Here is a 19,343-nt window from a genome sequence, read left to right on the forward strand (position 1 = left end):
CCGCCGCGGCTGCAGGCGCCTGCAAGCGCAGTGCATTGGCAGCGCTCAGCACGCGGAAGGCGCCTTTTTTTTCATATTGAAACCAGGCGGAATATGTACATTTTTTAGTCTTACTTACGCTTTCAGGGGGTTGTGAATGACAGTCGCCATTTTGCTACAATGTAACAGAATATTGTCTGTCTCAGAGTTCTAAAGGTTCGCTCAGGGGAAGCGGCGAGCCAATCAGAGCACGGGATACCGGCCCGCTGGCCAATTGGCGCTGCTGGTCGCCAGGTGGGCGGGGCCTGAACGTTGGTAGTTATTAGGGGAGCTGTCAAAGCCCAGAGGTCACTCCCTTTTGTAGAGCCCGAGAGCAAGCAGGTCTTAAAGGGGCAGTACCGCTCGAGCAGCTCCTGTTTGGATTGGGGAAAGTGGAGAAGCACCGGAGAGTGTTCTAGTTTGGTTTGAGTCCCTACTTTCTAAAGAACTGCAGAGAGTTTGCGCTCCTTGACAGAAATATTTAAGTACTGCCAACAAACCACTGAACCCCATTCATTAGCTTTTGGCTTTGCTGTAACGTTTTTAATCCCCCAAAGGGCAAATCTCCTTGTTCCCCTGCAAAAGTTGGAAGGCTGCCGTTTCGTCTAACAAATTACTACACGTGCCCAGCCGTCTGCTAATGCTCTGGGTCCTAAGGCTTGTTAACATTCTCATTCCCGTAGTGTTTTCTTTATCTCGGCCACCTTTCTCTCTTGGTTTCTTGGAACTGCTGCCGCCGTTCCTGGCGACTCCAGGACAGCAACTCCCCTCCTCCTGGAATGTCTCAATGTCAGGCTCGCTCCCTCCTACAGCCAGGGCTTCCGTTACGTAATACGCGGTGGTCACTCAGCGCGGTTCCCCACTACCACCTCTTTTAATCTACAAACACCAGAAACTTCTGAAACGATCAGATTTCGGACGGCTGGGGAGCCAAGTGGGACCTGGCGCTCTGACCTTTAGGCTTAGGGATAGAGGAGGTTTAAGGAAACTTTTGGAAACGCTTCCTGCTACTAGGAAAGAGTAACTAGACAGAAGGTGTTGCCAGAGACTCTTTCGGGGAGTAGCACACGCGATTCTGGCGTCACCTTTCACTCCTTAGATACAAAGTGGAAAAAATTTGCCAATGAAAAATCCGGTATGACCCGAGGCGTTCAGAGTCGTGTCTGCCCCCCAAGTCGTTGTGAACTTCTCACTGGCGAACCCCCGACAAAATTGGGAGACTTCTGTGAAGCCAGGCTTTCCACTGGGCATCCGGGAAGCTCCCGGTGGATGAAAACCCACTAAATCATGAATAGGGGCCTCGTTAGCATACAGAAATCTGGCTAACATCCCAAAGTTGTTTAATCAGGTCAAATAGCTAAAATAGAGGAGGAGGGGTAAAAGGGGGAGAGGAGATGCCAAACTGCCAGTTCTTCAGGGGCTGTGCCCTCTCACTTCCTTTCTCAGTGGCAATAAATAAATAAATAGATAGATAAATAAATAAATAAATAAAGTTCCAGAACTTTCAGAGTTCAATTCCATACACTATTAGAGTTACAGAAAAACAGAACAGGGCTGACTGGGTATGTTTGTAAGGCTTGAAATTTTTAACTCCTTTTTTCTGCCTAGTTAATAGCATAGTCAAGTCCTATAGATTGCTTTGTAACTCCTTTGCATGGCATCTTGCCATTTGAAAAAAGTTACCCATTTTTCTAAAATTAAAGTTTGAAAAATCCCTTTCTTACTGATTTGTCAAGGGACTCGTTCAAAAGCTGGTTGTTGGCCTGGAATGGGGTTTGACAACCTTAAAAAGCAAACACTGTATTCAACCTGCCCCAAGAACTATGATGAGTTTGAAGTATCAGCCAGAACTCCCACCATCCTCTTTGAGATATCAAAACCGCAGCAATTCAGATTGGAAGACAACAGCGTATTTTAATATATATATTTAATATATTTATTAATATATTAATATCATAATATCATAATATCATATTAATATCATATACTTAATATATGATAAAGGAAGCAGGAAATGTAGAACCTGCCATGCATGAGGCTTACAATTTTATAAGAGAGGGAAAACAAATTTATATTACAAATTAAAAAAATATATAGACTCTCAGCATGTATAATCATTTACTGTGTTAAGGCCCAGGTGCAGAAACCAGCATAATTCCTAACTACCTGGCACAGCTGAAAATGGCAGGTCAGATCTGTCTTCACTTTGAGAAATTTTAACTCAGAACTTAAACACTTAAGTTGCATTTTACAATGAGTAAATTGCAAAAAAATAAAGACAGGATTTTTTTTAATTTTGTTTTTAATGTTTATTTATTTTTGAGAGAGAGAGAGAGAAAGAGAGACAAAGCATGAACGGGGGAAGGGGAAAAAGAGAGAGGGAGACACAGAATCCGAAGCAGGCTCCAGGCTCTGAACTGTCAGCACAGAGCCCCACATGGGGCTTGAACCCATGAACCGTGAGATCATGACCTGAGCTGAAGTCCAATGCTCAACCAACTGAGCCACCCAGGCACCCCAAAACAAGATATTTTTAAAGTAGGATAGCCTTGCTTTTTATAATCTAATAGAATGTCTTTTTAAGTCTATCAATGGAGTAACTTTTGAATAAACAGAATTGTTGTGAATTCACCTTTTATAATTCTAAGACATATAAGAGTTATTTTAACTTTGGTTTTTATATTATAGATCAAGATTATTTTCTACAATAAAGTGGGTTCTATCACTTTGCAAATGGCCTGATCATTCAGTGAGGCCAGATTTTCCAAATAGGTCTTAAAATGTACTGATTCCATCCCACAAAAAGGCAGAATGCTCAAAAGCAAGGAAGCTTAAAGTGGACATGTTTGTTTTTATTTATTTTTTTTTTTAGTGTTCATTTAATTTTGAGACAGAGACAGACAGAATGTGAGTAGGAGAGGGGCAGAGAGAGAGGAAGACACAGAATCCGAAGCAGGCTCCAGGCTCTGAGTGGTCAGCAGAGAGCCTGATGTGGGGCTCGAACCCATGAACTGGGGGACCATGACCTGAGCTGAAGTCGGACGCTTAACCGACTGAGCTACCCAGATGCCCCTTAAAGCGGGCATGTTTAAAGGAGACTGGAATCTTGAACAATTTTGGAAAATGTTAAGTTTTACATTAATTTTGCAAAGAAGTGTGGGCCTTGGAATCCACTTGTAGCTGGGTCATCTTGGGCAAGTTTACTTAGCAACTTGAATGTTTCAGTTTCCTCATCTGAAAAATGTCAATAATAATGGAACCTACTTCATACGGCTCTTTTTCAGGACATATGTCAAGTGCCTGGCACATAGCAAGCTCTCAATTCATGCTGATTATTATTTTTTATAGAGATGTTTAATTATTTCCTGATGGCATAAGAAATGTAGGGAATCTGAATAAAAAGACACAACAAAAGGTAAAATGTCTATCAAGTTTAGTTTTTTAAATTCACTAACTCAAGAAAAATAAGCAAAGATCAACTTTCATAACAAAATAATAGGACTACTTCAGTTAGGAGTCATATAACTACGGAAGCCCCCAAAATGTCTTCTTGCTGATTGTGCTATCAAGACACCTTTAAAATCCCATCTCTAAAGCGCTATAGATATTCTATAGAAATATAGATATTCTCTATCGATATAGATTTAAATACACTCCATCTTCCCCCCATCCCTTTCTATTTCTTTCTTTCTAATTTTTTTTCTTTTTTTCTTTTTTTAGTATAGTTGCCCACCTCTTTCATCTTGATTTAGCTGGTTGGGTAGCTTAATTTGGAGGTCAGAGTGGGCCTGGAATAATCAATCTCCACCCCACCTGGAGAGTCAAGAGCTATGCTATCCAACATGGGAGCCATGAGTCGCATGTAGCTACAAAGCACTTGAAATGTGGCTAGTCCAAATGGAGATGGGTGGTAACCGTTAAGTACGTACCAGATTAAATAGTACAAAAAAAAAAAAAAAGAATGTAAAATAGCTCATTAATGATTTTCGTATTGATTATACATTAAAATGACATTTTTTTGGATTTACTAGGTTAAGTAAAAAATGTTATTAAAGCTAATCTCACCTGTTTCTTTTTACTTTTTAAATGTGGCTATTAGGAAATCTAAAATTACTTACATGGCTGGTGTTGTATGTCTATTGTATAGCATTGCTCTAGACAGTGTGTGTGACCAGGGAAAGGAGGAGGAAGGCTTTCTCAATCATGTCAATCCATCTGGTGGAGCCTGTTCTCAAATTCAGCCTTAACATCAGTTAGCAAAACTCCTTGGCCCACCTCAAGTACGTGTTCAGCGCCACCATCCAAAGGAGTATTTGGGGGTGTGGCCAAGGACCCAAGGACCCAAACCGCAAGGGGCACCCAAATCCATTTTCTCTTAAAAAGTTTGAGGGCTGTTTCAGCACACAACGAGTCAAAACTGTGAGGAGATGCCCATGCAGAAGCAGGGAAGAACGGCATTTCTGTAACAAGTCTTGGCCTTTGCAGTGACTTTTTTAAAGCACATCAAAATAAGAGAGAGAAGGGAAGAAGATGCAGAAATCACCAAGAGCCAAAGAGTTCGTTTTGAAAGAGGAAGTGTGCCACAAAAGCTATCCAAAATAAATGCAGTACCTAACAGTCTCGGGGAGCTGAGGAGTTTTAAGTCCTGTGAGAGCTTAAAAAATAAGAACCAACTCACCATCAATCCCTCTATTCATTCATCTGCAGAACAATCAGTCATGGCCTTGGCGGTCAATGGGCCATGCCGGTTCCCTGAGATCCAGAGCTAGCTCTGGCATGTTCTAGACGCCAAGCTGAAAAGGGGGTATCAGAACTGTCATCTGGTTTTCTCTCCGCTTGGGAATGTGGGTGGGAAGGTCTTACTCCCTTCACAACATCTCAAAGCACAGAAGGAAAAAAGTCAAGTTCTGGGTGTGTGAGATGCTCCTAAGGCCAGACCTCTGAAAGCTCTTATTTCAGAGTAAAGCCAAAGTAGAAACCAATGCTTGCTGCTTCCCACTAATTCAGTTCATTCATTCACTCATCCATTGGAGGCTCTCTTTGAGGGAGGCATTGTGCTAGGCACAGGTGGCGAAATAAAAATAAACCAGACAGGGAAAAAACCCGCAAAAAGCAATTCCCATCCATCTGGAGACAGAATAAAGATAGCAGGCCCAACCCTACAAGCAAGCAGAGTAATTACTTGATGTGACTTAAAAGGGAAAAGCAGCCTGCCCAACCAGGCTCTCCTTTTCCTGGCACGGTGCCCATAATCCCAGTGGATGCATCCTTGGGTGTTTATTGAGTGTATTCACTTCTTTGAGTTTTCAAGGTTTCATGGTATCGAGATTTTCACAAATTGGTCTAAAACAGGGGAAAGTGATATATATCAAAGAACCTTAGTGGAGGGAGAGAGTACCTCCAACATTGCAGGGGAGGGAAAGGCTTCGTGGAGATGGTCACATTTAATTTGGGCCTTGGTTGGGTAGACATTAGAAATGAGCCAAGGAATGAAAGGCTTTTCAGACCCAAACCATAACCTAAGGACAACTAATTCATACAGCAAATATTTGCAAGTTCCCTGCCCTGTGCCACCCTGCCTCCTCTATGCTGGACCAGAGAGACCGAAGACAGTTCCCACCTTTAAAGGTGAGGGAGGGAGAATGCAGAGCCATGAAGCAGAGGAACAGGGGGCACTGTGGGATTGGATGACGCACACTGACCAGACAGGAAGGTCAGGGTTGTCTTCATAGAAGTGATGCCTGAGCTGAGTCCTGAATGCCCTGTGGGAGGAAAGATGTCCCCACGGAAGCGGCAGCGTGTATAAAAGCCCTCGGGGAAGTGAGAGAGAGAGCATCATGATTTCAGGGGATCCCTTTGGTAGGCAGGTAGTTGCAGGGGTATGGGTGAGACAGAAAAAGCTGGAGAGACAAGCAGTGGGTGCCAATGCTAAGACGTGCAGAGTTTGATCTGGAAGGCAATCAGGCAACACTGAAAGATCTTAAGCTAGAGGTGAAAATGAAAAGGCTGCCTTTTTAGAAAGCGCTTTTCTTTAGCAGTGTGACCATAAATTGGAGGGAAGCTGAGCTGGAGGCCTGGGAACCTGTTAAGCAGCTGTGGCATGGGGGTGAAGATGAGGGGCAGGATCAGGGATTTCTAAGGAAGTAGAACGTGCAGGACTTGGTGGCAGGCACGCTGTGAGCTTGAGGGAGGTGGAGGGCCCAGGATAATGCCAAGTTTCTGGCTTCTGGGAAAGGACACCAGTCAGCTCCAGTTGCCCAGAGAAACATGAAGTCAAAGCCAAGGCCCGAAGACTGGAGGCCAATGAAGCATTGAGACGTTCCATTGTGGGAGGGGGGCTTGCCTTACTAGAATACCTTAGTCCCCCATCCCCTAATTGCCCCCTGAAATTGATATAAATCTCTTCCCCTGGCAGAACAGTGACCTAAGCTGGGATTCTCTCAAGCCCCCCTCCTCTGGCTCTTTCCTTGAGCTGAATGGATTCCACCTTGTATCAAGGGCCTCTTCCAAATCCCTTCCTCCTAATCCCACCCTTTCTTTCAGGGCATGCTCTGAATCGGCTTAAAGGACTCTCCCTCCCGGGTAGTTGCATCTTAATAGGGGACTCTAGGACACCCCGAAACCTTCACAAGGAGGGGATCAAGACTTCATGAGACACATGGTATACACACACGTGCATGCGCACACATACACACACACACACACACACACACACACACACAGGCACACAGAAGCAATGACTTGATTAGAATCTCATGCACCAGGAAAGACAGCAAATGAGATATTTTGATACAGAAGCTTTCTCCACTCAGATCACACAGAGTAATCACAGTCTACTCTGAGGACCAGCCCAGCTCCCTTTTCTCCCTCGCTAATGCTAGACAATTGTAAGTGCGCCTCGGTTCTTCTTCCTGGTAGAGCCACTGGTTATAGAGCTCTTGACGTGTCTATTTTTCTACAATAGCTAACTCCTCTCTCTTATACCCTCCTCTACCTGCCAATCCAAGTCCCCCCATGTCCCACCTACATGGACACCGGATCTGAAATTCTGGCGCCAACCAGACAGGAAGGGCAGGGCTGCCTTCATAGCTGCTTCATTGCCTGGCAGCTACTGCATCTTAAATCAAAGCAACAGGCAAGGTCCTCCCACAGAGAAGGACAGCATGGAGCAAAGGGGGAAAAAAATTCCACCACCATGGGGAGGGACTGGAACCACGTTTGGACCAAGACATACATGAACCAATTTCTCTTAAGACTGAGTCCACGTGTAAAGAAATAAATTAACCCCCTTAGGCGTATCCTGGGAAAAGAAACTTCTTTTCATCTGCAAAAGTGGCTGCCCCACGAGCCCCCCAAAAGGCCTGTCTGTAGGGTATTTCTTTAAGTATGGTGACACTTCCGAGGCACCTGTCTCTCTCACTCACAACATTTATGTGACCTCAGGCTTCTACTCTGTCATTAGGCAGGGCTCATCCAGGCGAAGTCTGAAAGCCAAGTGCAGGAGAACACGTTAAGTCTGGTTGTTCAGATATTTACACCACCATATAAAAATAGGTGTCCACAAGCAGGACAGATGGACGGAAGCCACGGGACCTAAAATGTCCCACATTCTGGCAAAGAGGGGGACTGAGTCCTGCTGAATTGCATGCAGCAGGTGTTTTCTATTCTCTGACAACTCTAGGTGGTGAACTCTGGTCTGCCTAGCTGCAAAAGGACAACTCTGTGTTTGTTCTACTCAAGAGGGCAGAGGGAGGTGGTGAGAAAATGTTCCTGAGGTCCACAGAGGGCCCCGAGCAATTTAAATACACCTAAGCCTACGGGGGCAGGCACCCTGATGACAACTTCTCCAATGCAGCTTTGGATTCTGAGACAGAGGCACAGCCCAGGAGGGTCTAAGACCTCAAAGAAAACAGTGATAGAGGAACCGAGCAAGGAAATGAGTGAGGCAGACTTCTGGGAGAGGAGACGAAATGGATGCAGTTGGTTCTGGTAAAAGAAGTAAAGTACAAATCCAATGAAATGGGATTATTAAGGTCTAGGCAAGAAATGAAATTTATTTTGGTACCTGGATTCCCAAAGTCACCATATGTTCTCGTCCTCTGTTCTCACCAATCAACTTATTTTATCCCTGTTCAACAGGCAAAAATTTGTATCATCGCCATATTGTAATAATTGGAACTCAGTGACAATTCTGAAAAACAGGGCTATTTTCTAGACACGAGTGGGCTCAATAACGATGACTCTGAAAGCCATCATGTTTCTAGAATGGCTTTTCATAAAGCTGATATTAAATATTTTAACCTCATCTATTCCATAGCTTGAATGTGAACCTATGCAGATTAAATGGATCTCAAATTAGTCACTTACTACTTTTGGCTTTCGCAGAGTTTTATCCACAGCTATATTAAAATACTTCGTTCCTCAAAAAATTAAAAATAGTAATACCATATGATCTAGTAATTCCATTACTGGTATTTACCCAAAGAAAATGAAAACACTAATTTGAAAAAGATACACGCCACCCCGATGTTTACTGCAGCACTGTTTACAATGGCCAGGATATGGAAGCAGCCCAAGTGTCCATCAATAGATGAATGGATAAGGAAGATGTGGTACACACACACACACACACACACATATACGCAATGGAATATTACTGAGCCATAAAAAAAGAACAAGATCTTGCTATTTGCAACAACATGGATGGAGCTGGAGGGTATTATGCTAAGAGAAATAAGCCAGACAGATAAAGACAAATACTCTATGATTTCACTCATACGCGGAATCTAAAAAACAAAACAAATGAACGGACATAGACTAATACATATGGAGAATAAACTGGTGGTTGCCAAAGGAGAGGTGGCTGAGATGATGAGTAAAATAGATAAGAGAGGGAGAAATACTTATATTTTAGTGTCTCTCATTGTCCATCTCCCTATCCCACGAAATGTGGAAGGCAGGTGTGGTAACTTTAAATCTCCTCAGCCTGGCCCAGGGCCTAGCAGATGGTTAACAAGTGGTAGATGAAAGAATAAATAAAAACATAAATAACTACATAGTGATTTAAAAAAAAAAAACCCTCTACTTCACACTCACTAGGATGACTAGAATCAAAAAGGCAAGTGACACCAAGTGTTGACGAGGATGTGGAGAAATCAGAACCTTCACCCAGTGCTGGTGGGATTATAAAATAGTCCAACTGCTTTGGAAAATAATCGGGCAATTCTGCAAACAATTAAGCCTAAGTTACCACATGACCCAGCAACTCCACTCCCAGGTATATATCTAAGAAAAGTAAAAACATATGTCCACACAGAAATTTGTACATGAATGTTCACAGTGGCCTTATTCCTAATAGCCAAAAGTGGAGACACTTAAATATCCATCAACAGATGAATGGACAAATAGGCAAATGTGGTATATGCAGACCATAGAATATTATTCGGCCATAAAAAAGGATGAAGGACAGATAGGTGCCACAACGTACATGAATCCTGAAAACACCACATTAAGCAAAAAAAAAAAAAAAAAAAAGCCAGACACAAAAGGCCACCTACTATATTATTCTATTCCTGTGAAAATCCAGAATAGGGAAATCCATAGAGACAGAAAGTAGATTAGTGGCTACTTAGGGCTGGATGTGAGGGTAGGTACAGGGAGAAAAGAGGTGACAGCTAAAGGGTCCAGGAATTCTTCTGGAGGTGATGAAAGTATTCCAGAACTGACTGTGGGGATGACTGCACATAAGCTGTCAATGTACTAAAACCCGCTCAGTCATACACCTTGAATGGGTGAATTGTATGGTATGTAAACTATATCTTAATAAAGCTGTTTTTGAAATATCTCCACTCATAATAAATGCCAAGCTAACTTGCTAATCCAGACATTTCTACGGTCATTTTCTCCTTGAGGACTGCAGGAGACATGTTGAAATCCTAGACTACAGGAGGAAATTCAATTTCCAACTTGGTGATTCTATATTCATGTTAGCCTCTTGTTTCATACCAAGTAACACAGAAATTCCTTGCCCTGAAAAACTCAAAATGTGAAAGCTATAACTATGACCAAACAAATGAGCTCATTGACAGAGATTCTGAAAGCCTTCGGGTTTCTAGGAAGTCTTTCGATAAAGTCAAAGCTAAGTGTTTTAATCTTGCATATTCGCCACTCTGGGGTGATTCCTAAAGTGAACTCTCATAATAAAAGGGCTGAACAGAGAAACTGCTTTACCTAAGGACCAAAGCGACTCTTATCTCAACTTTGGCTTCTTTTTAATTCTGAAATATAATGGGGGTAGGAAAGGCAATATCATCCAAATTGAGGTCCATTTTCATGTTTATATTGCCGTTAGCTAGTTTTTATCATGCATTGCGAATTTTGGTTACACTTTCCCATGGTAAAACCAACGACAAGGTGGTTTTACATGTCTTTGGCATGACAAGGACAAGGAACGATACAAGCGGAAACTGATGACAATACCAAAGAGGATGAAGGTCTGAGTAAGAAGGGCAGTACAGAACAAAGCAAATCAGAAAATCTCAGAACTGGATCCTGGCTTGACTATTTACAAAGTACACCATCCCCCCCACTTAATCCTGATCCTCAGTTTATTCATCTGCAAAACGGGGAGATTGGTACCAGCTTTTAAGGGTTGTTGTGAGGAATAGATGTGACAGTGCAAGTGACATAAAGGAAAAGCAACTGACACATAGTGAGCACTTGAGAAATACTCCTCCCTTCTCCCGAGATAGAGGATGGAAGACTGAGTACTGGTTGGTGCTTAAGAGGTACAAAAAAGGAAAGAACAGAAGATCTGGAATGGAGGAGTTAGGTGGAGTCCGGAGTTAAGAGAATGTGCTCCGTTAAATCAGCTGAAGCCAGAAAATCCTGGGCCAAAATGGGAGGCCCCTTGCCTGTACCCAAGGGGAAAGGGCATTGGATGAAATAGCAAAATGAGAGCCGAATTGGCCTGTCGGTAAATTCTTTGAATTCATACAGGAGTCCATCCCTTCAAGAATTTCTTTTTGGAATATCATGGAACTAGACGTGGGGTATGGTAGACAGCAACAGGATGTGATTAAATGTCATATTCAGGGTGTGCCGTTACTAACAAATTATTCACTGTTAACAGGGATATTTCCAAAGTCCGGATTTTAAGGAAACGAACGTCTAGTCCACGTTAGAATCTCTCCTTCATTTGACATCCCATTAGGAGGAGAATGGCGTCGTGCAACCGTTCTTTACTGAAAAGAGTAAAACCAAAGTCTTGAAATAGTGCACAAAATCTAAGTATCCAAATTTGTTACTGGCAATTGGCCGCCCTCTAGCGTCAGCCAGTGGAGAAGGCACCTTCGAAAGCCATAAAACAGGGAAACCCTGCAGGGTTCCAGCTCTGGAAGAAACTGCCAAACACAGCAATGTTCACATGGATACCTCGAAGGCAAAGAAAAAAAAAATGAAAACGCATCAGTATGACACAATTGAGTCCTTTTTTCGTGATGTTCTGGAACATAGTAGAATTCACAAGATTTTGCTGAATGAGTGAATGGCATTAGGTCCATGGCAAAGAGTCCTGGATTAATGCCACACCAGGGCATTCACATGTAATGAATACACCACCTGTCTAACTGATGCAGCAATGGAAAACTTGACTGTTTGATTTTAGGATACTTTCTGAGTGATACAGTTGAGTAAGAAGTACAGCTGGGTCACCTGGTTGAAATTAAGGAAACTGCTCCACTGGGTCAACCAAAATGTGCTTGTCATAAAAACAAGTCGTCCTTCCCTCTCTAAGCTCTGGTGAGTCCATCTGCAGAGTGGGGAACATGGTTTGCCTCTGAGAAAAGATTACCCATGATCCCACATACCGTTAGAGCAGTAAAACGTACTTGATTTATTTATCACCCATGCTGAGTCAAGTGGAAAAAACATGCTCAGTTCTATAGCCAAAGCTGTTTTGGCATCAGATCTGTTATTACACTGAGAGGAGAAGAAAAAATTAACCACACAGACTTACCTCAAATTGCTTGCCAGTCCAGTTTCTTTTGTTATTGTTATGCAGTTAGTTATATTCAGTATATTTGACATAATGTGCAGCAACTATTTCCCAGGCTATGCCAATGTAGCCCAAAAGGATTGCAAGTCTTAAGAGAGGTTTAAAAAAAAAAAAAAAAAAGGCCCTAGCATGCAACGATCCACTTTGATCAAAGTGCCTGGATTTCTGGGAAAGCCAGCAATGTTATTGGGACCTGCATTCTCCCTACTTGGAAAGACATGCCCTGTACAATTCCAATGCAAATGTATGATATGGCACCATGCTATTTTCTTCGCTTACAAAATCTGCAACACCTTCTGTTTCTTCCTAGGCGAATGGCAGCCTATTATACCTACATATTGTATCTACAGCCTGTATGTCCCCTGAATGGTCGATTACTTGAAATGGAACATCCACGCAGAACTGCCTGAGATGCTGTTTTACAGACCAAGCCTGCCCTGCCTTTTGGAAAATCCCCAAAAGCCCTACCTAATGACCATTGATGCTTCCGATGAATATTTGGCCTAGAAGTCACAGACAGATTTATGCCTCAGACACTCTGGTGAGAGGTGCCCAGAGCACAGGCTATGAAAACTCAAATGATCATTCCCAATGTGCTTTCCAGGACCAAGAGGATAAAGGGAGACCAGATGCCTTAAGTGCCTCAAGGGCACATGGTGTCCCGGGAAGGGGGTATAAATACCTGTTCCCCAGATAAAATCCCTTAGGAGAGGGTGCCAAAGAGGCTGGCACTTACTCAACATTTCCAAAAGTGAGGCAGACAGGTGAGCATTGGGAGTAAAAATTCAGGCTACCACTGGCCACCACATTTAACTGGTTACTATTTTAAGTAAGGACTACAAGGAACGAGGTCAGAGAGGGGCAGAGTCCTCCAGCATCCGCTCTGCACTCATACAATTGTCATTAGGCACCAGGGTGCTTTTCAAATGTGGGAGCCCTGCAGGGGGGTTCTTTTTCTGGCTCACAGCTAATGCAGAGGAATGAGGCCTTCTCTTCTCCAACCTTCTTTTCAGGGCTCCTGACCTTCCCACACCAGGAGTGCTCTCCCAGTGGGTGGGTCAAAATAGCTTATCCAGAACTCAGGGAGGGCGAAGGAGGTAGAAAGAGTATGGCATTCGAAGACTCTGCCGTCAGAGCTATAGAGGTCATATAGGTGGTGGGACATTTTAACAAGATGAAACGAAACACCAACCCCAAAAGCAAAACTCCTTAACTCATCCTCATCACATGATGCTTTAAAGGGTTCTTTTTTTAATTATTAGGAAAAGACATCCTTGGCAAAAACTGCTGGATATCCCAATAAAGCTGTACTTTCTCTGTGTCCTGTCCCAAGCCGAGAATGAGCAACACCTGATTTTATGGAAAAACACGTTTGTTTTTAAAAATCAAAAGTATTGTTAATATCCTACTAAATCACTAAGTGTCATTAGAAGGTGACTATAAGTGACTGTTGATTTAATTCTACCGTCAAAATAGAATACAGTGCCCTCAGGTTCACAGTGTTGGGTGAAGTATCATACACAAAGTAATTCATACAGCATGTCAGAATCTTACACCACATCAATGCCTTATATTATAAGCCATTCCCAAAACAAAACAAGTGCTTCCTACGTAAGCAGTCGAGCCCAACCGATGAGAAAAGATTAATGACAGTAATAGTGATAATAATAATAAAAGCAACACTTAGATAGCACTTCCCAAGAGCAGGCACCGTTCTAAAGCATTTTCTCCATCTTAGCCCATTTAAACGTACTCTCAGCACCCCCATTTTACAGGCAGGAAAGATTGCCCTCACTTTCTCGGTTTGTAAAGGAACAATTGGGTAAAAGTGAACCCATACTAACTAGCAGCCTCGACTTAAAACTAGGTCAACACACATTTCCTATTCTCTAAACTCCAGTGTAAATAACTCTCCTCTCAAGTCCAAAATGCAAAAATGAATTTCACCCCCAAAAGCTGGGTTTATAATATCACACAATGCTATTTTCATTAGCCATCTGAAAAGTAAGGAGGATACCTCCTTCTCAAATGGCTAAAACCATACCCTTCAAGGCAGCGGGCAACACTAAGCCAGTGCCCCCAGCTGCTGGAGAGGCCTGCCCACCTTTTACTTAAACTGCTCTTTCCCCTCCCGTGGCCCTCCCATCCACACCATGTCCTCCTATAAAGAAAAACCAAACACCAAAATATCAAACGTCTACTAAAAGTTTTTAAAAGTTTACAAAAAGCAGCAAATAATTCTGCTGACACAGTGAAACCATCAAAAAGATGTGCCGTAACATATATATGTGCGACTTCAAGCGTTTTCCCAACTGCCCCGTAATTTGTGATGAGGGTAATACTTCAGAGCAACAGACATTCACTTGGTTCATTCTTTTGCATCGCTTTTTCAAGTTGAGTCCCCTCGAGCCAGCTATAAATAAGAATGTGTGTATTACTGAGGCATATTAGTATTAGGAGTTTGGGGTTTATTTGGTTTTTGCTGTTATTTCATTTTCAAAATGAAAATGAGTTCATCTTCTTCCTGGATATAAAAATAATACATGTCCATTTTAAAGAATCAGAACAGTACACAAAGAAACAATCGTGAAAATGAAAGTCTCCTGAAATCTCACCATCCTAACCGGTAACACTATGTACACACATAGTCACACACACTTAGGCACAGATATTTCCACAATCTTACATGAATAGGATTATATCACACCTGCTTTTTATCATGGGCAACTCTTCTTTTCCTCTCTCCCCCTAACATTAACTAGAGTGTGTCCATGTAGATTTCCCTTTGTTATCATACACGTATACATATACATATGCATATACATATACATATACATATTCATATACACCCACATATATAGGGAGGCTTTTTGTTCTGCTTTTTACCATAATGGAATCATATTACACTCATTTTGCATCTTGCTTTTCTGACTCACCAATATCTCATGGAAATCTCTCTCAGACATCTGGTAAGGCTATAATTCATTTCATTTAATAGCCATGTAATATTCTATGGAGTAATATATTTTAATTTTTCAGCCATTCCCTGATTTCCAGTTCTTGGCAGCTACAAACAGTCCTGCAATAAACATTCTTGCACACATGTCCTTACAAATTAGCACTTTTATTTTTATGGAATAGATTCCTAGGAGTAGGATTCTAGGGTCAAGGGGAATATGTATTTTTAATTTTAATAGATAGTGCCAGATTGCCTTCCAAAAAGGCTGAAACGCTTTACAACTCCAATATGTGAGAGCACACTTCCCCCCACAACCCTGTTGGCAACAGGTATTACAGCTCTTTTTAAGTTTTTGCCAGTGTGATGCGTATAAAGCAATATTTCGTCATGAACTTACATTTCTCCGAATCTGAACTACGGCATGCATTGTGCAATATGTGCATAGTTCGTTGGGGCTGAAATCCAGCCCTCAAATGGCTTGCAAAACCAAGCATCCTGGCTGCGTTCAGTGCAGAGGAAGGACCTTTTCTAGTTTATAGGAAGGTGCTGCCAACGGCCCTGTCCTGACCTCAAGAAACTGGAGGATCTTTTTGTGTGGCAGTTGTACGGCAGGATATTTGGACTTGCTCTTCTGTGAATTTTCTCTTTATAACCAATTGCCCATTTTTCTATGGCATTATTTAATATTTTTCTTGTCAACTTACAAGAATTGAAATTTGTAAGGATAATTTTATAGAAATTAATTCTTTGACTAACCATTTCCCTTATTTGTCCCTTAACTTTACTTACGGCACCATTTAGGATATGAAATTTTTTTTCCTCTTTTTATTTCCTTTTAATTTTTTTTAATATTTACTTATTTTTAAGAGAGAGAGTGCGCATGGAGGAGGGCAGAGAGAACGGGTACAGAAGATCCAAAGCAGACTCTGCACTGACAGCAGTGAGCCCAATGCTGGGCTCAAACTCTCGCACTGGGAGATCGTGACCTGAGCTGAAGGTGGCCCTGATTTCTTCCATCTTCAAATCAGATATATTTATCTTTTCCTTTATAACCTCTGGGCTTTCAGTCTTATTTAAAAAGACCTCTTCCATCCTTAGAAAACACATGTAGTCTTCTAAATTATCTTGTAACATATATATTTTATTTTTTACAATTATCTTTTCTTCCATCGGTAATTGACTTATGCATATGAAGTAAGATAGGAATCCAAATTTACTTTCTTCCAGCAGGATAACCAACTGAACTCACATCATTTTATTTATTTATTTTTAAGATTTTTGTTTTTCTTAAGTAAACCGTATGCCAAGCATGGGGCTTGGACAGGGTACAGGAGATGAAGAGGCATATACTCCACAGACTGAGCCCCTCAGGTGCCCCAAACCCACATCATTTTAAAAAGTATCTCATCCGGGGTTCCTGGGTGGCTCAGTTGGTTAAACAGCGGACTCTTATTTTAGGCTCAGGTCATGATCTCACGGTTCATGGGCTCCAGCCCCACGTCGGGCTCTGCGCTGATAGCACCGAGCCTGCTTGGGATTCTCTCCCTCTCTCTCTGCCCCTCACCCCACTCATGCTTTCTCTCTCAAAATAAATAAATACACTTAAAATAAATAAATAAATTACAAGTATTTCAACCTCTGGGGCACCTGGGTGGCTCAGTCTGTCAAGCGTCCGACTCTTAATCTCAGCTCAGGTGTTAATCTCACCTCAGGCCTTGACCTCAGGGTCATGAGTTCGAGTCTGGCATTGAGTTCCATGGTGGGTGTGGAGCCTACTTTAAAAAAAAAAAAAGTGTTTCATCCTCTCTCTACTGAATTCAAATACTTCCTTTATTATATATTAATCTCTCATATGGTCCAGTTCTGGAATCTCAATTTTCTTCCACTCTTCTAATGATTCCTAGACCAATATCAATGCCTACACCAATAAGTTCTTATATCTGATATTCTTTTTTCCCATGGTATGTCAGTTATTCTTTGTATAAAGTTGAAGATTATTTTATCTCATTCAGAAAAAACCTATGAGCATCCTACGTGGAATTGTATTAAATGTATATACTATTTTGTGGAGAATTGAAATTTTAAATATTACCTCCATATCCAAGAACATGATAGGATTTTGCATTTATTCAGACCTTCATTTGTGTTTTTATCATAATATTTTGTAGTTTTCTTCATATAAGTTCTGTGTCTTGTTACATTTATATCTAAGTATTTCATTATTTTTATCGTTGTTACAAATGCAATACTTTTTCCATTTCCACTTTTTTTTAAGATTTTATTTTTAAGTAATCTCTACCCACAACATAGGGTTCTAACTCACAAACCCTGAGATCAAGAGTCACTTGCTCTACCAACTGAGCCAGCCAAGCACCCTGATCTTTAAATTTACTTAAGGTCCATTCCCGTTACCAAATTATCTTATTAATTCCTGTACTTTTTTTTTTTAATAGAGGCTGTCAGTTTTTCTAGGTATGTAATCATATCATCAGGAAAACAACGATAGTTTTTCTGTTGTTGTCCAATTTGCCAGTCAAATTATAATAGTGATTTTAATGGAAATTATTTCCACATTTCCACATTTCACCATATTTGTTTTTAGTTTTTGGTACATAACCTTTGACATATTTGTTTCACTCTTACTATTTTCTTAGGGTTTTTATTAGGAATGAAATCAATTTTATCAAATGCATTTTTAGCATCTATTATAGGATTACATAGTTTTTCCTATTATCTAAATCATGAATTTTATTGAAAAGTCCTGATACTGAATCACCTCAAGAAAGCCTTCCTGGTCCTGGTATATCAGGGGTGGGTACTTTCATTGTCTTGTTGTTGTTTTGTTTGTTTATGTATGTGTGTGTATCCTTGATAAACTAGGTTCTTTTTGCTAGATTCTACTTGCTGGTATCTTATTTAGAGTCCTGCAAATATACATTCATTAGTGAGATTGATAATTTTCTTTTGTACTACCTTTATCAGGTTTGGGTTGTAAAATGATGCTGGTTGTAAAATAATTTGAAGGGTTTTGATTTTTTCCTGCAGCTTGGAATATATTAAAAAACTTTAGAATCATCCATTCTCTAAAGGTGAGATAAAAATCAGCTTTGAATCTACCTGGTCCTCTTTTTTTTTTTTTTTTTTTTTAATTTTTTTTCAACGTTTTTATTTATTTTTGGGACAGAGAGAGACAGAGCATGAACGGGGGAGGGGCAGAGAGAGAGGGAGACACAGAATCAGACACAGGCTCCAGGCTCCGAGCCATCAGCCCAAAGCCCGACACGGGGCTCGAACTCACGGACCCTGAGATCGTGACCTGGCTGAAGTCAGCCGCTTAACCGACTGCGCCACCCAGGCGCCCCCTTGGTCCTCTTTTTTAATGGTAGATTTTAAATCATCTTTCTGATTTCTTCTATGGTAAGTCATCTGTTCTGCTTTTTCATTTCTTCTTGGGTCAAATTTGATAGTAGTTTAATAAGATATCACCCATTTTCTCTGGGACTTCCAATTTGCTGCCATAGAGTTATATGTTGCAGTCTAGCAAAAGTCCTTAATCTTTTTCTGTTTGGTACTATGATCATGTTTCCCCTCTCATTTCTAAACTAGTCTATTTTTGCTTTCTTTTTTTTTCCCCCTCTTCAAGCCCCTCAAACCAAATATATACAAGAAATGGATACATCATTATAAACCACATTCAACACTATATTTTTCTAAAGATAAATAAGTGCATATGATATGAAACTTAAAAGGTAAAAAAAAAAAAAAAATCCAGTAGAAAGTAATTCTTCCTGGTCTTGTCCTCTGTCCATTCAGCAGCCCTCCTAAGACACAACCACTGTAGGGTGACTCTTTTTCTCACTTGTTGAGATGAATGCTTATCCTACTAATTTTCCATCTTTCTTCATTTTTAACACTTAAGTATAAATTTTACTCTAAAAGCTGCTTTAGCTGCATCCTGGGACTTTAATGTGTTTGTTTTTTACATTATTAATTCAATTTTTGAATCTAATGTCCACTGTAATTTCTTCCTAACCCATATTTTAAAACGTACTTTTCATTTAAGTTATAGATACATTCTTTTTCTCTATTATTTACTCTTTCCTAACCTGTAGTAGGATAATACTTGCCCAGTGACTTTCGACTTGACCATGTGGCTTTCTTGGGCCAACAGATGTACATCTACTGTACATCTGAGCAGATGTACAGACCATTCCTGACTTATGATGGTTAGACTTACATTTTTTTACTTTACAGTAGTGCAAAAGTCACACACATTCGGTAGAAACTGTACTTCAAATTTTGAATTTTTAT

At 41.0% G+C, this 19,343-nt stretch overlaps 1 protein-coding gene across 2 annotated transcripts in view; it reads right to left on the reverse strand.

The window, feature by feature from the left end:
- Positions 1 to 19,343, reverse strand: part of DPF3 (double PHD fingers 3) — a 303,086-nt gene that overhangs the window by 265,979 nt on the left and 17,764 nt on the right. Inside the window, exon 1 of one of the 2 annotated variants that reach the window (XM_015071691.3) lies at positions 119 to 190. The exons of the other annotated variant lie outside the window; for it this stretch is intronic. Coding sequence (XP_014927177.1) covers positions 119 to 150 — 32 coding nt within the window. The 5' untranslated portion in view covers positions 151 to 190. Of the gene's footprint in view, positions 1 to 118; positions 191 to 19,343 lie in introns of those variants that run through there. 2 annotated transcript variants of the gene reach the window in all.

Source organism: Acinonyx jubatus, chromosome B3, assembly GCF_027475565.1.
Source record: "Acinonyx jubatus isolate Ajub_Pintada_27869175 chromosome B3, VMU_Ajub_asm_v1.0, whole genome shotgun sequence".
NCBI classification, from domain to species: Eukaryota; Metazoa; Chordata; class Mammalia; order Carnivora; family Felidae; genus Acinonyx; species Acinonyx jubatus.